General features: G+C 37.7%; 2 protein-coding genes across 3 annotated transcripts in view; one reads left to right on the forward strand and one right to left on the reverse strand.

Annotated features, from left to right (window-relative positions):
* Positions 1-20,795, reverse strand: part of LOC109071622 (low-density lipoprotein receptor-related protein 1-like) — a 119,774-nt gene that overhangs the window by 15,490 nt on the left and 83,489 nt on the right. For both annotated transcript variants that reach the window (XM_042751412.1, XM_042751411.1), the window contains exons 31-60: positions 19,526-19,620; positions 19,282-19,431; positions 18,857-19,000; positions 17,220-17,345; positions 16,998-17,129; positions 16,766-16,900; positions 16,555-16,684; positions 16,319-16,445; positions 15,596-15,747; positions 15,314-15,438; positions 14,756-15,130; positions 8,975-9,164; positions 8,247-8,451; positions 7,857-8,046; positions 7,161-7,286; positions 6,921-7,049; positions 6,684-6,803; positions 6,491-6,604; positions 6,242-6,391; positions 6,010-6,132; positions 5,622-5,738; positions 4,946-5,074; positions 4,697-4,819; positions 4,438-4,578; positions 3,523-3,710; positions 3,240-3,423; positions 2,985-3,070; positions 2,758-2,877; positions 2,455-2,642; positions 1,817-2,022 (exon numbers count right to left, since the gene is read on the reverse strand). In XM_042751412.1, the coding sequence (XP_042607346.1) occupies positions 1,817-2,022; positions 2,455-2,642; positions 2,758-2,877; positions 2,985-3,070; positions 3,240-3,423; positions 3,523-3,710; positions 4,438-4,578; positions 4,697-4,819; positions 4,946-5,074; positions 5,622-5,738; positions 6,010-6,132; positions 6,242-6,391; positions 6,491-6,604; positions 6,684-6,803; positions 6,921-7,049; positions 7,161-7,286; positions 7,857-8,046; positions 8,247-8,451; positions 8,975-9,164; positions 14,756-15,130; positions 15,314-15,438; positions 15,596-15,747; positions 16,319-16,445; positions 16,555-16,684; positions 16,766-16,900; positions 16,998-17,129; positions 17,220-17,345; positions 18,857-19,000; positions 19,282-19,431; positions 19,526-19,620 (4,520 nt within the window). The remainder of the gene's footprint in view (positions 1-1,816; positions 2,023-2,454; positions 2,643-2,757; positions 2,878-2,984; positions 3,071-3,239; positions 3,424-3,522; positions 3,711-4,437; positions 4,579-4,696; positions 4,820-4,945; positions 5,075-5,621; positions 5,739-6,009; positions 6,133-6,241; positions 6,392-6,490; positions 6,605-6,683; positions 6,804-6,920; positions 7,050-7,160; positions 7,287-7,856; positions 8,047-8,246; positions 8,452-8,974; positions 9,165-14,755; positions 15,131-15,313; positions 15,439-15,595; positions 15,748-16,318; positions 16,446-16,554; positions 16,685-16,765; positions 16,901-16,997; positions 17,130-17,219; positions 17,346-18,856; positions 19,001-19,281; positions 19,432-19,525; positions 19,621-20,795) is intronic.
* LOC122142032 (galanin receptor type 2-like) lies at positions 12,336-13,696 on the forward strand. The gene has a single exon (XM_042751472.1). The coding sequence runs from the start codon at positions 12,540-12,542 to the stop codon at positions 13,410-13,412; it is 873 nt and encodes a 290-aa protein (XP_042607406.1). The 5' UTR covers positions 12,336-12,539; the 3' UTR covers positions 13,413-13,696.

A 20,795-nucleotide genomic window follows, 5' to 3' on the forward strand; every position in this document is an offset into this window, starting at 1 on the left:
AAGTCAACCTTCAAATAATTATGTTCAGTTATGCACTCAATACTTGGTCGGGAATCCTTTTGCAGAAATGACTGCTTCAATGCGGTGGTCGGGAATGAGGCAATCAGCCTGTGGCACTGCTGAGGTGTTATGGAGGCCCAGGATGCTTCGATAGCGGCCTTAAGCTCATCCAGAGTGTTGGGTCTTGCATCTCTCAACTTTCTCTTCACAATATCCCACAGATTCTCTATGGGGTTCAGGTCAGGAGAGTTGGCAGGCCAATTGAGCACAGTAATACCATGGTCAGTAAACCATTTACCAGTGGTTTTGGCACTGTGAGCAGGTGCCAGGTCGTGCTGAAAAACGAAATCTTCATCTCCATAAAGCTTTTCAGCAGATGGAAGCATGAAGTGCTCCAAAATCTCCTGATAGCTAGCTGCATTGACCCTGCCCTTGATAAAACACAGTGGACCAACACACCAGCAGCTGACATGGCACCCCAGACCATCACTGACTGTGGGTACTTGACACTGGACTTCAGGCATTTTGGCATTTGCTTCTCCCCAGTCTTCCTCCAGACTCTGGCACCTTGATTTCCGAATGACATGCAAAATTTGCTTTTTCATCAAAAAAAAAGTACTTTGGACCACTGAGCAACAGTCCAGTGCTCCTTCTCTGTAGCCCAGGTCAGGAGCTTCTGCCGCTGTTTCTGGTTCAAAAGCACACGCCTGTGCACGGTGGCTCTGGATGTTTCTACTCCAGACTCAGTCCACTGCTTCCGCAGGTCCCCCAAGGTCTGGAATCGGTCCTTCTCCACAATCTTCCTCAGGGTCCGGTCACCTCTTCTCGTTGTGCAGCGTTTTTTGCCACACTTTTTCCTTCCCACAGACTTCCCACTGAGGTGCCTTGATACAGCACTCTGGGAACAGCCTATTCGTTCAGAAATTTCTTTCTGTGTCTTACCCTCTCGCTTGAGGGTGTCAATGATGGCCTTCTGGACAGCAGTCAGGTCGGCAGTCTTACCCATTATTGCGGTTTTGAGTAATGAACCAGGCTGGGAGTTTTTAAAAGCCTCAGGAATCTTTTGCAGGTGTTTATAGAGTTAATTAGTTGATTCAGATGATTAGGTTAATAGCTCGTTTAGAGAACCTTTTCATGATATGCTAATTTTTTGAGATAGGAATTTTGGGTTTTCATGAGCTGTATGCCAAAATCATCAGTATTAAAACAATAAAAGACCTGAAATATTTCAGTTTGGTGTGCAATGAATCTAAAATATATGAAAGTTTAATTTTATCATTACATTATGGAAAATAATGAACTTTTATCACAATATGCAAATTTTTTGAGAAGGACCTGTATATATACACAAAGAAAGAAAGAAAGACAAGAGAGAGAAAAACAGACAGACAAGATCTTGATATTTGCCCATATTTGGCTTCCAATGGCCAAAAACATGCCCACTTGCTTGATTAACTGTGGTAGAAGTGTGCATGAATCATATTACATTATGTTTGTAAGATAATATTGATTTCCGGGCATCTCTTGGCTTTAGCAGCACAAAGAAACTGTGAGGTTTCAAAGTCGAACCCTTTCAATCTAGGACAGATCTAGCATGTTCTTGCGTAAGCTTTCTGAATATGAGGAATTCATATGGAAATAAACCTCCTCCTCACTGCCTGTCTCAGAAACAATAGATCGACTGTAACGTTACATAATACAGACCCACTATGATGTCATTTTTTGGCGACATCAAGGCTGGGTCACTCCTTTGTCTAAACTAACTGCCTGAAGAAAAATGACCTCATAAGCAGTGTGTGTGTGTGTTTGCATTCACCAATGTGTCTGTTGGATCCATCCAGGCTGGAAAAAGCAATGTAGTCTTCACGAGCGTCTGCCCAGTAGATGCGGTCATTAATAAAATCTAGCGTCAAGCCGTTCGGCCATGTGATCTTATCTTGAATGATGATGTGGCGATCTGTGCCATCCATGCCGATGCGGCCAATATGTGGCACATCACCCCAGTCTGACCAATACAGATACCTGGAAATAATAAACCACCAAAGTTAAACAAGCTCATAACGTGTCCAGTATAAATTAATTATATAAAACAACAACAACATAGTCACATAGATCCATCAATCAGAAAATACTAGGGTATTTTATATAATTATTTTATAAATATTTTATCTACATTTATAACATTGGTGTGTGTGTGTGTGTGTGTGTAAAAAATGCTAAATTTGTAATGCACTCATCTGACTCAAATTATCTTTGAAGGATTTTCTAGGAAAATACTGGTATGCAATTTCAAATAATTTCATTAGTTATTTAGAATATCATGAATTTGATCACAATTCTAATAGACTCACAGCACTAGAAAATAGACTGGCAATTACTGGGATAGTCAGACTGGCTTATATAATACATGACGTAAGATCAGGAACTGTTAGGGAAATGATTTTAGACTCTCACCCATTCCTCACATCCAGAGCCACAGCTCTGGGCTCTCGCAGGCCGCTGTTAACCAGCACACTTCTGTAAGCTCCGTTCAGCTTGGAAACCTCAATTGTGTCTCGGCCCTTATCACACCAGTACAGGTTCCCCCCGACCCAGTCCACAGCCAGACCATCAGGGTTACTCAGAGAGGTTCTGTGCAACACCTATCCAACAGCCAATCAGAACAAGATGGTATAGATAATGAAATTTATCAGAGGTAGAATTATATTTTTAAACATAAGGGAATCATTAAATCGCAGGCTCTAGAACAACACAGACCTGCACGTTACTGCCGTTGATGTTCATGCGACGGATCATGCTTCCTTGTGTTGTCACGTCAGTCCAGTAGATCATCTGCTCCGCGTAATGATAGTCCAGAGCCACTGCGTTATTGAGCCCCTGTTAACACATACAAAATCAGCACACAACATAGTAACAGACAATTAGCAACATTAGAAAATTGCAAGAGTCTACAAATAACATCTTTAGGCTGACAGCCACCTCACCTGTTTAATCAATGTGTAGTTAGATCCATCCAAGTTGAGTTTTCGCAGGTAGTAGCGGTTCGCAAAGATAAGGAAAGGTTCCTCGTCTGAAATGTAAGCAACACTCTTATAGTAAAGCAGACTTTGAAACAGAAACTCAACAACTGTAAACATTTTAACTAGCAATGTCATTTTTATATGACATTCTGTACTGTCTACTCTTGACTTTGAGAAAGGGTAACCAAGAACATAATAGAACAAGGGGAGAGGGCTGACCAGATGTTGATTTGCAGCTGGTGGGGTCGTCGGGACGTGGCACAAAGCCATCGACACACAGACAGTGGAAGCTACCATGAGAGTTGATGCAACGCTGGGCACAGGGGTACGTGGTGGTGCACTCGTCCACATCCACACACGTCTTCCCATCTTGCTTCAGACGGAAACCTGGATGACACCGGCACTGCAGGGGCCAGGCAAGAGGCATGTCATGTATTCACTGTTATATGTCCAAGAAATTAATTTGCATAAGTATTACGCGCAGTATTAAGTATAAACGCACCTTGAAGCCGATCTTGAGATCTTCGCAGAGCTGTGAGCAGCCGCTTAGCTTACTGTTGAGACATTCATTGACGAAGCAGTTGTTCTCGTCAGAGCCGTCGCCACAGTCATTTTTACCGTCACACAGCAACGTCTCGTTCACACACTTGCCATTGGTGCACAGGAAGGCAGTGTCATTACAGCGCCTCTCTATGGATAAAAACAAAACAACAACCTATCACATTTCTGTTCTGGGTCCGATGGATATCAGTGTGTTACTGTATGTGTTATTTGGTAATATTATAGCCTACACAATGGTAGAGAACAATATCATATTTATGTACCATTTACATGGAACTCCAAAGAACTTCAAAGAACACAGTGGTTCTTTTGGAACGTTTATACTTGGTGTAATAGATTTTAAAAAGTCCAATTAATGCCGTAAGAGGTCATCCATAACCAGATATTCATAAAGTCACTCCAAACCAGTCAGCGATCCAGAATTAATACTGCCACAGGAAGTTGTGGCTCTAATGAAGCAGTGAATTGAACAGAATTAAGCTCCTTTAACACACTACATTACACACTTGGCACACTTCCAAGAACCCACAAGAGCCTGTTTATTACCACAAGCTTTTATTGGTAGACACACGACTGTAATATAATCCTGCGCTTTTCAATTTCACACACGTTTGCATTCAAAGACAAGATCATATTTTGATTAAAGGCGTAAAAAGAGAAATAGTGACAGAAAAGCTATTGGTATATGGACAATTTATCAATGAGATGAAAAATAATTAAAACAGCTTAAAGTTATGTGTCTTTGTTGTATTTATTTGTTGTGTTTAATTAAAAATATGTTTGGTTTAATCTTTGTTACAGCCAGTAGAAAAGTAAATAAAGAGTTTTTTTTGTCCTTTAAGGTTACCATAATCACCTGAGTCTGTGCAAAGTGGGTTTTTGGGAGCTTCATCTGATTGGTCTCTACAGTCAAACTCTCCATCACACTCCCAGTTCTTCTGCTTCAGGCACTGGCCATTAGCACAGCGGAAATCATTCGGTCCGCATGTGGGATATTCTACATTATGACAGGAAAGAAACATCTGACTTAATGTATGATTCACTGTGTGGGTCTGTTTGACTAATAATAAAAAATAACACTAAAAGATGCACTAAAATGGACACCACATGCTTACCACACTCGGGCGATTCATCAGAGCCATCGCGGCAGTCAATGTCATGATCACACATGAAGTTTTTGGGAATACACTGATAATTCTGACACTGGAACTCCGAGTCATCACAGGTCTTATTGAACACTTGAGAGAAAAAATTGGAAGAAATAAAGAGTGTGATTAAATAAAGAAACTAGGCAGAAATCAGTCTTAACAGTTTCTTCCAATGATTTCAATGGCACAAAATAAGCAATTCCTCTTGCAACTTACCACAACCAGCCTTAATGCCCTCATCTGCACCATCAGGACAGTCCTTGTCCCCGTCACACTTCCAGCGCTGAGAAATACACATGTAAGAGCCAGGACACTGGAATGCCTCTGGACTGCAAGTCTTTGTCTCTGAAAGAGATACATACTCAGTGTCACCTACACATTCTACACATCATCCAGCCTCAACTAGACTGACATTGAGATTCATCAAGGCTAATATAAAGACAAAAACTGAATGTTGGTAGCCACTGACTTCCATAGTATTTTTTCCAGTGGCTACTATCAAGTGTTTGGTTACCAAAATTCTTTAAAATATCTTCATTTGTGCTTAACAGAAGAAATAAAAAAAAAAACTCATACAGGTCTGGAAAAACTTGATGTAAACAAATGACGACAAAAAGCTTTTAAAACGGGCAAAACACTACCATTTTTCTGTTGACGTCAAATGCGGTGCATCCAAACAAACTCAACGGTGGCGCAAATTCTTCCGTTGGTAACTCGCCAAATTTAAACTGATGCTAACATCGACAGATTGCGTGACATCCTCAAAAACCATGAACAAAGGTGAAATTTTGACCCAGAACGCATTAAGTATGGGTTCACTTGCAGTGAGGATAAACCCGGTTTATTTGGGGTCAGAGCTTTCTTTGTTGATGTAAGTTAAAACGTGACTCACTGCATTTGCTGTCCTCATCAGTGCCGTCTCCACAGTCATCAGCACCATCACACACCCAGGATTTGGAGATACAGCGATGGTTCCCACACTCAAACTGATTTGATGCACAGAACTTATCTGAGAAAACAAGAGTAAACAAACTCATTGTCAAAGAATCGAAATATCATAACTTGATTATTAGGTGCAGCTGTCGTCAGGGTCAGAAATGAACCAGAATTGTGTCAAATAACATAAAAAAATCATTTTATAATAACATAAAATACAAATAAATGCATATAAATATATATATATAAAAATTATATATTATTATTGTTATTGTACAATTGTATTATTGTATATAGAAAAATGTAAATTAATCTTGTGAAAAGTCTGAGAGATGTTCACTAACCACAGTGAGACTCATCCGCTCCATTCTCACAGTCGTTCTCTTTGTCACAGGTCCAGCTCATGGGAATACAGCGGCCGCTCGGACACGCAAAGAAGTTCACCGGACACTTATGCTTCCTTTTCTCTGTGGGAAAGAAAGTGAAAGGTCAGTTTCATTATGCAGTATCACACATTATATTTGCTGTGAGAATGAGAGGATGTGTCAGTGCATGCTGATGTGTGAAGAGTCTGACCGGGACAGCTTCTTTCATCGGAGAAGTCTCCGCAGTCATTGGAGCCATCACAGCGCCAGGAGGGGGCGTAGCAGAGTGTAGTGAACTCACAGCGCTCAAAGGTCACACCCTTCACTCCAAGCAGATAGTAACTGGAGCAATCAGTTGGGCCTGAAAGAGAATGTACAGGAAGATTGTATCCGTTCCAGAGAATAACCTGCAACCTTTTGGTTTGGTTACCAGACCAGATATTTTTCGATTAATACTTACTGCAGTTCATCTCATCACTGGCGTCCTCACAGTCCACCACCTGATTACAGCGACTAGAGTTAGTGATGCAGGAACCGTCTTTGCACTGGAACTCAGCAGCACTGCACAGAGTCACTGAAGTAACCAGAGATGGATACAGTGAGGAACTATTACAGCTGCACGTTTTCTAGTCAACCACTCAAAAAAAACTTACTGTTGCACGGCAGCTCATCTGAACCGTCTCCACAGTCATCAGTGCCGTCACACCAGGAGATGTGTTTGATACATCGTCCGTTAATGCAGCGCCGGTAGCCCTTCTTACACATGCGGTTCGCTGCAAACAAAAAAACAGAGAGTTAATATGTAAAACTACTTCAAATATCAAGCTTTCTAAATTGGAAATGTTTCTGAAAACTACAAAGCAATGAACGAGAAGCAGTGTCATGCTTACCACAGTAGGACTGCTTCTCATCAGACTTGTCCTTGCAGTGGCCGATACTGTCACAAGTCAGGCTGTAGTCGATACAGTCGCCGTTTCCACATTCGAACTCATCCACGCTGTTGCAGGTTGTGTTCTCCGCTGGGAGACAGAGAGAGATATGCTTTCACTTTTCAGAGGAAACTAATGGGGCATGTTCAGAACAGGACAGGCTTATATTTTAGACACTAGCTTCCTGTTTGTCTCTCTCACCAACACAGGTGTCGTCTCCCAGTAGTTTGCGCTCTCCACGGCAGCTGCAGTTGACTCGTCCTTCTGACGTGAGCAGACACAGGTCCTGACAGCCTCCATTATTGGTGAGACATGGAGAAAATTCACCTACAGACACAAATTACCAATTTCAAATGAATTTTGGGGCTGGGTAATACATAAAATCATCATCTGTTCCATTCCTTTTCATAATTAGTTAAAAACCAATTGTGTCAGATCTATCAATTTTGTGTGCTAGTGTAAATGAATAAGTATATAAATAAATAAATAGACAAATATTCACCCGTTTAAGCCATTTCAGAGCAGTGTTACTTTAGTTTCACTGAGATACTATTATAGTTTTTTTGAATTAGAATTTAAATTTAATAGAAATTTTTAGAATTTTGACAATTTTATTAGTTTTTGTTGTTAAATACGTATTTCTTTATTTTATTTTAGTTTAAATTGAGTTATTTTAAAACTTTAAAAATGAAAAATGTTGCCTTGTCAAGTAGCTGAAATAAAAAAGATCTTATTTTTATTTCAGATAACATTTAGGTAATGCAATTTTTTTTATGGTTTTAGCTTCTGTAGACTATAATAACCTCGTGCAAGTAATAATATTTCTAATATTGGCATGTTGAAAAAATATTTAAGCCGTAACTCTTTTCTTATAACACAGTTTAGTACAAAACTTACAGCTATTGGTGTCTTTGGCCACAGCATTGATGCCCATTGGCTGTTGAGGAATGTCAGCACGTAGGACTTTCATATCTGTGCCATATTTATTAGCTCTGAGCACAGCTCTGCGCACCCAGTCTGTCCAGAAGATATAGTCACCATACACTGCCAAACCGAAAGGATGCACTGGCTCGTTCTTTAGGACCACCTAATCACAGATACAATTTACAATCATTCATTTTGCAAAGAAATTCAAGGTGTACAAGATTGTCAGTAGTGTGTGAACTCTAAGAATCAAGCTCATGAACTTTGCACTTTTAGAGTCATGATCTACTACGTAACAGTCAAGAACTCTTCCTTTCACATAAACAAACTTAAAAAATAAGACATAAATAGAGAGGAACTCACAAAGCGTCGACTGCCATCATACTCGCATCGCTCTATCTTGTCAAATGTGGCGTCTGAGAAATAGATTTTCTCAGCACGGTGGTCGATGGCCAGGCCGTTCGGGGTGCGGATGTTACTGCCGATGATCACAAGGACATTCGCTCCAGAAAGAGACGCTCGCATGATACTTGGAGCCTGTTCATTCCAGTTAGTCCAGAACATCAAGCTGAAAGAAATGGAATTTAAAAACAGAAACTGACATGTGAGGTCTACTTACAACAAAAACAACTAAATATTAAAATAATAATAATAATATTAAATAAAAACATTATTGAAGTATTCAATAATTTCCATTTTTAAATAAATAAAACATAAAATTATTGCAAAAAATAAATGATTAAAATTATAAATCAATTATTACAATTAATTATGTGAGTATTACAAAAATGGATATTTTGGGGATTTGTTTTATAATAAAAATTATGAATTAATTATCGTCATCATTAATTATAAGAACATCACGCTGGCAGTTAAAGCTAAAATTAAGTTTTGTGAAATATGTATTTAAATAAAACTGTTTTAAAAAAAAAATTATATATAAATTTGGCGGTAAAAACAAAAATGTGTTCAGTATTTGGTAGGGACGTAGCTCATACTGAATATGAGTCAAACTCTTGAGATTGTAGGCCCAGCAGAATAATCAAAACACAGCATTGCATCATGGCAAATTTGATATACAATGGTCATACTCTTGGCATTCATCCAGAACAAAGGCTCTGGGGTGGTCATCCCCGGACATAGTGACCACAGTGTCTCTGTCAAAAGCTCCAGTGCGACTCTGGTCCACAGTGTGCCGTGTGATGGTGGAGGTGGTGTAGCTGGTCCAGTAAAGTGTGTCCCAACCCCGGTGATACGCCAAACCTTCAATTGATCCTACATCTGTTCAAATGAAAAGAAGAAAAATGGTCTTAAACTGAGGAAGTATACAGAGAATCCTGCTCTGACTGCTTGTTTCATATCCAAGAACAACTCTACTGCATCCAATCTGTTTTCCTTAATTATAATTGAACTATCAGTAAGACCCGCCCCCTTAGTTACTATTGTGAACTCAGACAAACAAACGGAGTTGCTAACTGTCTTACAATGACAGCTGTCAGTGTGAAATCCTTGTCCCTGTATATTTTTTGATACATTTTGGACACAGAAGGACCACCATTCAAGTGGGACTTAAATATGCCGTGGAGGGATATAGAAAAGATTTTAAAATAAATATTGTGGGTATTAATTTGGAAGCGATCACAATGCAAGCGGGAGAAGCCTTATGTTATGTTCGTCAAGATCTCAGATAACAACATCCCGAGTCAACACTTAAATTAACTTACATTTAAACAGTTTAATATGAAGAGACAGTGAAATGTTGACCTTTGTTTATGTGTTTTTGCCCTACACTGTACAAGATGCGAGAACAGTCCGCTATTTAGGTTTGTATGGACTTACTAACTTTAACGTTAGCTAGTTTTAGCCAGAGATACCTTGCTAGAACACAAGATGACATTAATGTTCTGCTTGAACAGATGAAAATTGTAACTTAATTATATGACAACCAGAAAACGAACGTTTTTGTCTTCATTGGGATTGGGGGTGAATGCTTTGGGACATTTTGCCCCTTTTTGTTTGGGTTTAGGAAATAGAATAAATTAAATTCCATTGCCTGTCCTCTCAGGAAACCTGGAATCACTGTTAGAAGTATTCATTGGTAATAGTTTTTCCATTTTTGAAGCATAAACCCCATAAAAACGATGAGAGCTTCGGATCTTCCAACGTTTCTCTATGGCACTGAAACCTAAAGATGTCCGAGTTCCTCTCCCCGTGCAACTGATACTCAACTGCCATTGGCTTATCTGCATTCGAGGGGAGGGGCTTACCGATAGGTCAATTCTGTGCACAGACACACTGTATTTATTTTGAACAAACTAACTCTACTGCACACTATAGCTAAAAATGAAACAAACAAAAAAAAGGCATCTGAACTTCTTGGAAAGGATGGCAATAACTTCAAACTGGATTAATGTCATCCAAGCTTCATAGAGTAAACCAATTCTATGATTAACACAGGCCAAGTCCAAAACATCTCTTTTTAAACTCCTTATCCTGTCCCAGTGAACAGTTTAATCCCATGATACGTGTGCATGTTGGTTTCAGTGTGCTGGGAGATAGCTGTTATTGCTGGTGCATGTGTGTGTTTAGTGGCTTAGTGTCATCCGGTCATTTCATGGATGGGTGGCTGTGCATACAAGACCCCTCCCTCGGTGAATCTCTTCAACCACGGTGACTAGTTCTTTCACAAAGAGAGGACTGCTGGAAGAGTCTCAGACACAACGCTGGGGTGAGAAGCAATGTGGAGCAATGCGCTTCAGTCAGCACCGTCTCAAAGAGTCAAAGTCACACTGAATAATAGTCACCCTCCACAAAATTTACGAGCCCACGAGGGGCTTCGCTGCATCTATCTGCATCACACCAATGGCTGCTTTAGGACAACGATTGCTTGATTTTAGACCATGAAGGAAACATAAAAAAGGTGTTTACTTTTGCTAAATGTTTATTTTTGTTATGTAAAAAATAATGATTCTTTAGGACAAATGAGTATTTAGGTAATTGGGTGATTGAGATAATTGAGAGATGAGATGTCATCATCACAGAAACTACGTTGTTCTAGGAAAAGGCCAGTAAACCTGACAATCGATGTATTAGATGATGATACCTGAACAACCACCCACTGTACTTTGAACTTGGAGGTCAGGAGGATCGTTATGGTGTCTGGTGTTAGTCGTTCCTCCTACTACTACTTCTCCACCCCTGCGAGAGAAATCTCGCATTAGACCGAGGACAGTCGTCTTGTTTTCCTTGCAGCAGAAGGACAAAGTCCTGGAACAGCCAAACTAAAGGACTTGGAATGAATCTGGAGAGTCATTTAATTGATCATAAAAGGAAAGTTGCATTGGGCACTTAGATTCAAGTAGAATCGACAGTTTGTAATGTAGCAGCCATTGACAGATGCAGGGAATCGCGTTTTGCAAGGTTGCCTGGTTTCACTCAATCAATACAAGCAAACAGCAATCATGGCTGGCCGTAAGGTAAGCACCTTCCATAATTTCAAATACGAGATGAAGTTTAATAGTGATCCCATGTGAAAGGAACTGTTTTCACATTACAAATGATGAAATACAAATGGTTATGGTAATACTGGAAGACTTTGGCTGCATTAATAAAAATTGTTTCTGTTCATTTAAATAATGTCTGTTAATTAAAATAAACCTAAAATAAATTACAAATTTTCGCTAAATGTTGCCTTGACAACTAACTGAAATAAAATAAATTTGAGTTGAAGTACAGAATTTCTAAATCTGAAATAAAGGTACAATTAAAAAGTAAATTTACTAAAAAAAAAATAAAAAAAGCGAAAAAAGAAAAACAAAAGCTAATTCAAAATATTAATAACAAATAAATAGTATATAAATAATATTAAAATAACACTGAAAAATGTTGCCAGCATACAAATCCAATAGGTTCATAATAATATAATATAATATAATATAATATAATATAATATAATATAATATAATATACCAATTTATACTTGATTCTACTTGAATCTATTATATTATGTTATATTAAATTATTATTACATACTGACTATTTATTCCTTTTTTTAAAGAATATTTGATGATAGAAATTAGCATTGTAGTCCCTAGATATTTGATTGGTTATTGCTAAAGCTCACTTGATTTGTTCTATATTATTAAATGTGAAATTATGAAGCCTAATGATAACTAACTGACTGCAGTGACCCAGCTGCATTACCTTTCATACACAATCCGTGCGTGACAAACTTAATTATAAAGTGTGTGTGGGTGTACCTTTCATACACAATCCGTGCGTGACAAACTATATATATATATATATATATATATATATATATAATTTATGTATGCATATTTATTAATAATACATATATTATTTATTTGTTTATTTATTTTTAAATGTCCTCTATGTACCAGAAAAAAAGTCTTAACATGAATTCTTAACTTCCTAGGAGGATATATTGCTAAATGCTAATGCTAAACACTAACAACCACCCCAGCAGAGACTGCCTTTATTTCTTGGAGTAAACACCCCAATGATGCTTTGCCATGTGATGAAGTTATTAACTCTCAAAAGGGCTAATTATTAGCCTGAAGCAGACGGCGATCTTCATCTGGAGTTTGAACGTATGCCATCCCACACTTCAGTAAATTGCTCTTCAGTGTGTTCAGTATGAATATTAGCCATGACTGTGGGAGTCTGAGCTGGGAACTAACACGGGTCTTAGCTCCCACTCTGGACGTAATAGTCATGCTGATCGGGCTGGTGGGACACTCGCTGGTCATCTACATCCTGACCGGACGGAGGAGGAAAAATGGACTCCAGTCTCTTCAAGGGACAGATATGTTACTTTTAGCCTTGAGTTTTTCGGATCTACTGCTGCTCGTTTGCCTGCCCTTCCACAGTGCCGCTATAGCACTGGGCTACTGGCCCTTCAGCAGCATCCTATGCAAAGTCATCAGCTTCCTGGGAGTGGCCTGTAACTCGGCGAGCGTATTCACTCTAGCTGCATTAGCGGTAACACGCTACCTGATTGTGGTGTACCCCACTTGGACGTATCGTTTCCGAATGCGCCGCTGGCTGCCGGTTACTGTGATTCTCATGTGGGTGCCGGCTGTGGCTCTTGCAGCACCTCAGTTCGCTTTCCGCCAATTGAGGACTGCACCCATCCTTTGCTTTGCATTTCTATCAGACCTCAGCCAGTTGGTCTACAGTACCATTCTGTTCCTGTTCAGCTTTGCCTTCCCTCTGATCATCATCGTCGTCATGTACATCAAACTCTACAGCTTCCTACGAAGGACGCGACTGCAAGGTACTGCGCCGCAACTGGAGCGCTACCAGAACCAGGTGACCAAGACGTCGATCCTGTTGGTGTTAGTCTTCACCATCTGCTGGTTGCCATCCTACATCCTCATGTTCTTGCTCATCGCTAACAATAATAGCAATATACCAGCACAACATCTCAACTTCGCCATTATTGCCCGGCTGTTAGCAAGCTCCTCGGCTGTAGCCAATCCTCTGCTCTATGCTTTCATGTCAAACTAATTTCGTCGAGAGCTGCTGACATTGGGACGGGTGTGCTGCAAAGGTTGCAGGTGCATTATGTGTCCAGGAAGCGCCATAGTGGAGCCCTTTAACCCTGTGGAGCTGGACACCCCTCCCCAACCATGAGGATAAAGTCCCGGACCATGCAGAAGCATTTAATGTGCTTCTGCTGTAAAAGACAAAACCAGTAATGGGACTAATAGTGTAATGAGATAAAGACAATAAATATTAGACATATGTTATACTACATTGATTTGTTCTGCCAGATATAGAGCCTGAATTACCTGTGAACACTTCGGTGATTTTATGTTATAACAGATCTTTACTATATCATATATTGTTAAGAAATGTACTTTAGTGATTAGAAATGTCCATGTCAGACTTTTAATATATTTGAAACCATTGATGAAAACATATTTTTGCTTTCTTTACTTGTTTACTTTTTTTGTGATTTATTATAGATGGTATATAAGGATGGATGTTTAATTTTTTAATGATTGGTTTTGTGTTTTGTGTGTTGTTTTTTTCAATGCTTGCATTGTTACTAAATGTTACTTGTGTTCTTACTACTTGTTTTTTTATACTATTTGTTATTAATTTCTTTTTTGTACTTGATTGTGATTATCTCTAAAATACCTGATTATCCAATTGCAAATATTTCTAAATAATGACCATGTTTAATTGGCAGAAATATACATATATACTATATATTCCTTTTCCAAAGTTTTGGGTTGGTAAGATTTGGAAGAATTTTTCTGAAAAGAAGGTTTTGAAACAACTCTCTTATGCAAACTAAGGCTGCATTTATCTGATCAAAAATACAGTTAAAATATTGCGAAAATAAAATATTAATACTGTGAAATATTATTAACATTTTGAATAAGTGTTTTTTATTGTAATATTTTAACAATGTAATATATTCCTGTGATGGCATAGCTACATTTTCAGCATTATTTCAAGTTTTCAATGTCACATGATCATTCAGAAAACATTCTAATGTTGATTTGATGCTCAATGTTGAAAATAGTTGTGCTGCTTAATATTTTTGTGGAAACCATGAAACTATTTTACACAATTTTACAACTAGGGATGAATAGAAAGTTCAAAATAACAGCATTTATTTGAAATATAAATCTTTTATAACAGTGCAAGTCTTTACAGTCACTTCTGATCAATTGCACTGTTGCTGAATAAAGTCTGTATTTTCCCAATTAAAATAGCATTTATTTTTCAAGTACTTGGTTCATTATCATTTCTCACTCTTAGTATTGCTGTTAGCCACATCCAGATGGTGTGTGCAAAACAGAGCAATAAAACAATGAATGAAAGGAATTGGCACTTACTCTCCACTATGGTCTTGCGATCAGAGCCGTCGTCGCTGATCTGCTGAATGTTGCCAAAGTGAATGTCGCTGTAGAAGATCCGGTTGGCTCCCTTTCCACCACCACCCCTGTAGTCAAAGGTAAGGGCGATGACGTTCTTCATGTGCTCTGGGTCTTCAAAGGGTTTAATGGGAGCATTGAGGTTTGTTTCATCTGATAGGTGAATGCTCTTTAGTATCGTGCGCTCCGAGTAGAGGAGGTAGCCATCGTAATCCCTGCAGCTGTGGCCATCCTCCGCCAGCATGCCGTGTGCGCAGGCGCAGGTACGATTGCCATTACCCCGGTACAGACACAGCTGTTCACACCCACCATTGTTCACTTTACAGATGTTGGTACCTGCAAACAATATTAAGATATTAAAAAGAACACAGTTGCTATTGTTAAAATCCAACTTTTTATACACTAGGGTCTCTTGGTTGGCTAAAACCCTGGGTGGAGGGGTCCTTATGATAGGAAACCCTTGCTATATAGTAAAAATAAAAAAAAGCTCTTTATAGCACGTTTCAGGAGGACACACACCTTGCTGTCTTGCACGGTTGAAGACTTTAATGTCTTTGAGCTGTACACCAATGCCTGTTCTCAGATGCACCATGTCTGTGGCGTTGTCCTTGTTTCCTCTCTTGATGGAGCCATTGGCATGTGTCCTATTGGAAACGGGAGAAGATAAAAAGCTCATTACCTGTAAAATCCACTGCAATAGCAAGATATAAAAACCTTTGAGAACATAAATTAATATGAATAAAAGGGTCCAGTTAAAAAGGGGTAATAATAAGCAATAGTAAAGGAGTAATGTGTTGGCACCTGTCACTCCAGTAGATGTAGTCCTCAAACACAGAAACAGCAAACATGTCCATGTTGTTACTAGACAGCACCAGCTCACGGTTTTCTCCAGTCTCCAGATTTATGCGCTCAATTTTGTCTGTACGTGCATCACACCAATACAGCAGGCCCTCCTACACATTGTACAAAATTAGTTACATAACACTTACTGTACCACACTGTTGTGGTTTCATTGCTAGAATACATTTGTATTTTCATTTATTTTTTATTTATTAATTAAAATAAAAATTAAAGGAAATAAACACTACCATCCAATAGTCTGGGGTTAAGATTTTTTTTTGTTTGTTTGTTTTTTTATTGTTCAAAACTACATTTTAAAATCTTTTTTAAAAAGTTTAAAATAACTGCTTACGCCAATATATTATCAAATGTATTTTATTCCCGTGATGGCAAAGCTGAATTTTCAGCAACCATTACTTAAGTCTTATGTGTTACATGATCCTTCAGAAATTGTTCTAATATGTTAATTTGATGCTCAAGAAACTGATCTATTAATGTTGAAACAGCTGCTTAATATTTTTTTTATGGAAAACATTATATATTTTGTATAGATTCTTTAATGAAGAGAAAGTAAAAAAAAACAGCATAAAAAAAAAATCTTAATAATAATAATAATAAAAGTTGATTAGCAATTAAATCTGGTACTTGTTCTGCGAAAGAGGCACAATGTGTTTATGTACAAACCTGGTAATCAATGGAGATGCCATTGGGCCAGCTGATGCTGACATTGACAAGAACTACTCTCTCAGAACCGTCCAGACGAGATCTTTCAATACGCGGATACTGACCCCACTCCGTCCAGAACAGATACCTGGACACACAAATACTTGAGTCTAAGATCATGAGATCATACACAGTTTTCTCATGTTCATAGGCACACATTCCCCATCTTCACTTAAAATACAGACTCATTCCCTCACCCTTTCTCTGGATGTACAGTAATGGCACGAGGTTTGTCCAGACCCTGAGAGATGACCACATAGCGGAAGGAGCCATTGAGTCTGGCCACCTCAATCACATCAAAGCCTTGATCAGTCCAATAGATGTTGCCTATTTATACAAAACAACACAATGTGTTAGATGCATGGATATAGAATGCACTTTTAATTGTGTGTTTGCACATTTGCACACCTGCAATCCAGTCCACGGTGATGCCTTCCACACGTCCAATGCCATTGGTCACAATGTCCTCCCTCCAGGTCTGGTCTCTCTTGGCTCGGCTAATAGTGCTAAGGCCCATGTCAACCCAGTAGATGGTGTCATTCTCTACAGGGCAAAAGAAGCACAAAACACCTCAAGTTAGCTGCATTCAGAGCAGTTCTCAGACTGAATATTTGTACATAAAAGATATTTGCATACTCACCAGCATGGAAGTCAATCCCCACAGCAAGAGAGGTGCCTGACACAGGTACCAGGGCATCAGATTTATCTGACGGGTCCAGAGGAACGCCACGGATGCCCTCGTGCACAGAGTAGAGCAAAAACGAGCCCATGCCTTTATACAGAAGTGCCATACACACAATGTTACAATGTGGTCATGTGAAAGCAAATGTTGTACATTAGTGATGTTTGTATGAGATCTTGCCTTCACAGGACTGTTGGCCACTCTTCAGACTATATCCAGCCGTACACATGCAGGCTCTTGTAGTTGGTGAAGTTGGCAAGCAAAGCTGAGAGCAGTCGCCATTGTTCTTACTGCAGAGGTTGGTACCTATAGTAGATATCAGACACATCCAAATGGTATCATCTTTGGTTAATAGTTTGCATTTTTTTTATTTATTTTTTTATATCTGTATTCATTTTAAGCATTAATCAAAATAAGACCTACTATAATAATTATATGTAATCTGTCTTGTCATCTGACAACCTAGGAATTCCCCTTTGATTATGTGAACTATTTTCACATTTAATTGAAATTAAATAATAATGATAATAATAATAATAATAATAGTTGTTGTTATTCATTATATTTTTAAATTAACAACTTAATATGACTCATTAGCTTAATTAAACATTATAAAAACAATTTTCCTTTTAAACTTGTAATTTATAAAGAATATCAAATTTTTACCTCCAAATGAATTTAAAGGGACAAAGTCACTAATCAATATAAATAACATTAAAGGGGTCATATGATGCTGCTAAATGAACATTATTTTGTGTATTTGGTGTAATAAAATGTGTTTATGTGGTTTAAGGTAAAAAAAAACACATTATTTTCCACATACTGTTCATTATTGTTGCTCCTCTATGCCCCGCCTTCTGAAAAGCGTCGATTATCACAAGGCTCATCACTCTGAAAAGCGAGGTGTGCTGTTGATTGGCCAAACATCCAGCGCGTTGTGATTGGCCGAATGCGTCAAGCGTGTGACAGAAATGTTACGCATCAACATATTGTGAGGCGTTGTCCGGCTGGAGCGACGAGACATAAGCATAAAACCCATTTTAAACCTGATATAAACATGATTTCTAGTCGTGTCTTCTTTTGGAAGGCAAAAACAAAGTAGTTTCGCTTTCACAGTGAAACATACAGCGTCTATACGAATAAGCAGCGCCGGAGGCAACAACAATACTACAACGAGAATAAAAGGTACGCCTTTTTTCTTTGCGTGAACATCTGGGCGGCGTTATGCAAATCTTCCCACATACTGATGTAGATATGTGGGGGCGTGTTAGAACGAGCCATTTCAGGGGGGCGTGGACAAGTCTCAACTTTTATAAAGAATATCTCTTTGGATTTAAGACTTTAGCCTTTGCAACTTCTTTGATCTTCTTTATTCACCAAGAGCTTGTAACACTCCAAAGAGAAAGGAAAATTTTAAATCGCATCATATGACCCCTTTACATTATATTTTAAGTACTAATTTAAACGAATTATCCTCTATTACAACAAATATTTAATCTGTTTTGCCATCTGACAATCCAGAAATTCCTTTTTGATTATGTGATCTATTTTAACATCAAATTGAATATTTAGTTAAGTAACACCAATAAAAACCACACCAATAATAATAATAAAAATACTAATAATTTTAAAATTAATGCATTTAATTAAAAACAAATTAATGAAATTAATGGTTTTATTTAAAAAATAACAACACATTTTCCTTTTAAAAATTAGTAATTTTATAAGGAGTAATTTCTCCTTTTCACTTGCATATTCATTTATGGGGCCAAAGTCCATTTTAGGGTTACATAATCAATATAAATATAAAAACACACCTAGCTGATGCACAGTCTCATTGTAGATCTTCATATGCATCATGGGTGAAGTGTTATTTCGGAGAACCTTCCAGTTGCCTCCATCGCTCTTGTCACATGTACCAATCTGATCTGTGCCCTGATCGGCCCACCACAACTTATCTCCTACACATAAAACATAAGAGGTCAGTCACTTATCTCAAATGGGTTTTACAATGCAGTGAACTCTATGAACATTGTTCACAAAATCACAATTATGGTTTTTCGGAATGCACCGGCATCTAGTATTGTGGAAGAATTTTTAAGAGCTGTAGTCTCACATCATTCATACTAAACAGAAACACTTCACAAGTCACAATAAAGTTAGACAAACTTCAGTTCAGTGAGTTACATCACAAAGTTTTAGTTTCTGTTGCATTGGAAACAGATTGATGGTGCTGACTCACCCATGATAGCGAGGGCTGTAGCTTTGGTGAGTTTTCCTTTAACACCCTCAATGATCTCCAGTCCGGAACCATCCAGCTTACAGCGGTTAATGGTGCTGTTCCCTGAGCTGATCCAGTACAACTGCTCCATGTAAAAGTCTATGGACAGACCTGCCATGGGAAGAAGTCAACGTGTAAACATCATCTCCAGAAGGCCTTCTTTTAGCTTTAGGCAAACAGAAGTTACACAAGACAGGTCACTCACCCACTGGGCCTTTCTGATTGGTGAACAGTAATGTGTGGTTAGTGCCGTCCATGTTGGCCATACTGATGTTGTCACCATCAAGCCAGTAGAGCTTCCTGTAAACAATACGCAAAAAATATTAAGTCCTGACATAAAGTAGATATCTGCAAATTATTTGTGACAAATGTTTTAGTATTATTTATAACTATTTTAGTATTTATTCATATTTTGAATTAGCGTTTGGTTTTATAATTTCAGTTCTTATTTTAATTTTAGTTTATGTTTTAATAACTGTATGCACTTCTGTCATTCTTATTAGTTTTTTTATATATATTTTACTTATAATTTTATTTTAACTTTTAATATTTTAATTAGCTTTAATTTTATGTTCTCGTTTCAAACAAGTTTTAATAATTTAGTTTTTTGTAATTCTTATTAGTTTTATTATATTTCTATATAGCTTTTATTTATTTAAGTTTGTTTAGTGTTTTAGTTTTTCATTTTTGTGTAAGTTTTAAATCTAATATTTATATTTTATTCCTGCTTTATTTCAATTAGCAAAAACTATTTTATTAATTTCAGTTACCAATATTTGTTTATTTGCAAAGAGCACCATATTTGTTGAGGTTCTCTTATTAAAGATTCTGGACATAAAAAGGCATTGTAATGCTTTATTTGGATTTGGATTAAAAATTAAAGCCAGGAAAGTGTCTTCACATCTCAGTCAACCGAATGCCTCAAAACACTGAAGTACTTCCAGTGAGAGAAGAAATAAACACTAAGTAATCAAAAACACTGTAGAGGGGAAAACACACAGAACAAATGAAAAACCAGCTGAATGATTTATTAGAAACTGGTGCGTATAGAAACTAGCACACTGGAACTAAACACATCTGATTCACATTGGCCACACACAGTGTTTTGTAAGTTACTTTCAAAAAGTAATTAATTACTAATTACATCATCAATATTGTATTTAAATTACTTTACTAATTACTCTGTCTGAAAAGTAACTTAGTTACTAAATAACTTAATTATTCAAAGCGCTAATTAGGCTACATCTTAAAATCCCTACAAACCTTAATAGAAATTAAACTCTTTATTCTTTTAATTTGTCAAACATAGAATAGTTTAGCCTTTTAGCTTTAAAACAACTATAATACTTAAACATTTTATTAAAAAAAATGTAACCTTCTTTGGTTAACAAATAAAAATAGTCTGAATAACAAAAAAGCTTAAGAAAAGTTAAACAATACATTTCAGTTTGGCAAGATGTTCAGGAAAAGCCCAA

The sequence above is a fragment of the Cyprinus carpio genome, chromosome B23, assembly GCF_018340385.1.
Source record: "Cyprinus carpio isolate SPL01 chromosome B23, ASM1834038v1, whole genome shotgun sequence".
NCBI lineage: Eukaryota > Metazoa > Chordata > Actinopteri > Cypriniformes > Cyprinidae > Cyprinus > Cyprinus carpio.

Coding starts and splice junctions, on each gene's coding strand:
- LOC122142032 (XM_042751472.1), top strand. CDS start 12,540: ATGAATATTAGCCATGACTGTGGGAGTCTGAGCTGGGAACTAACACGG.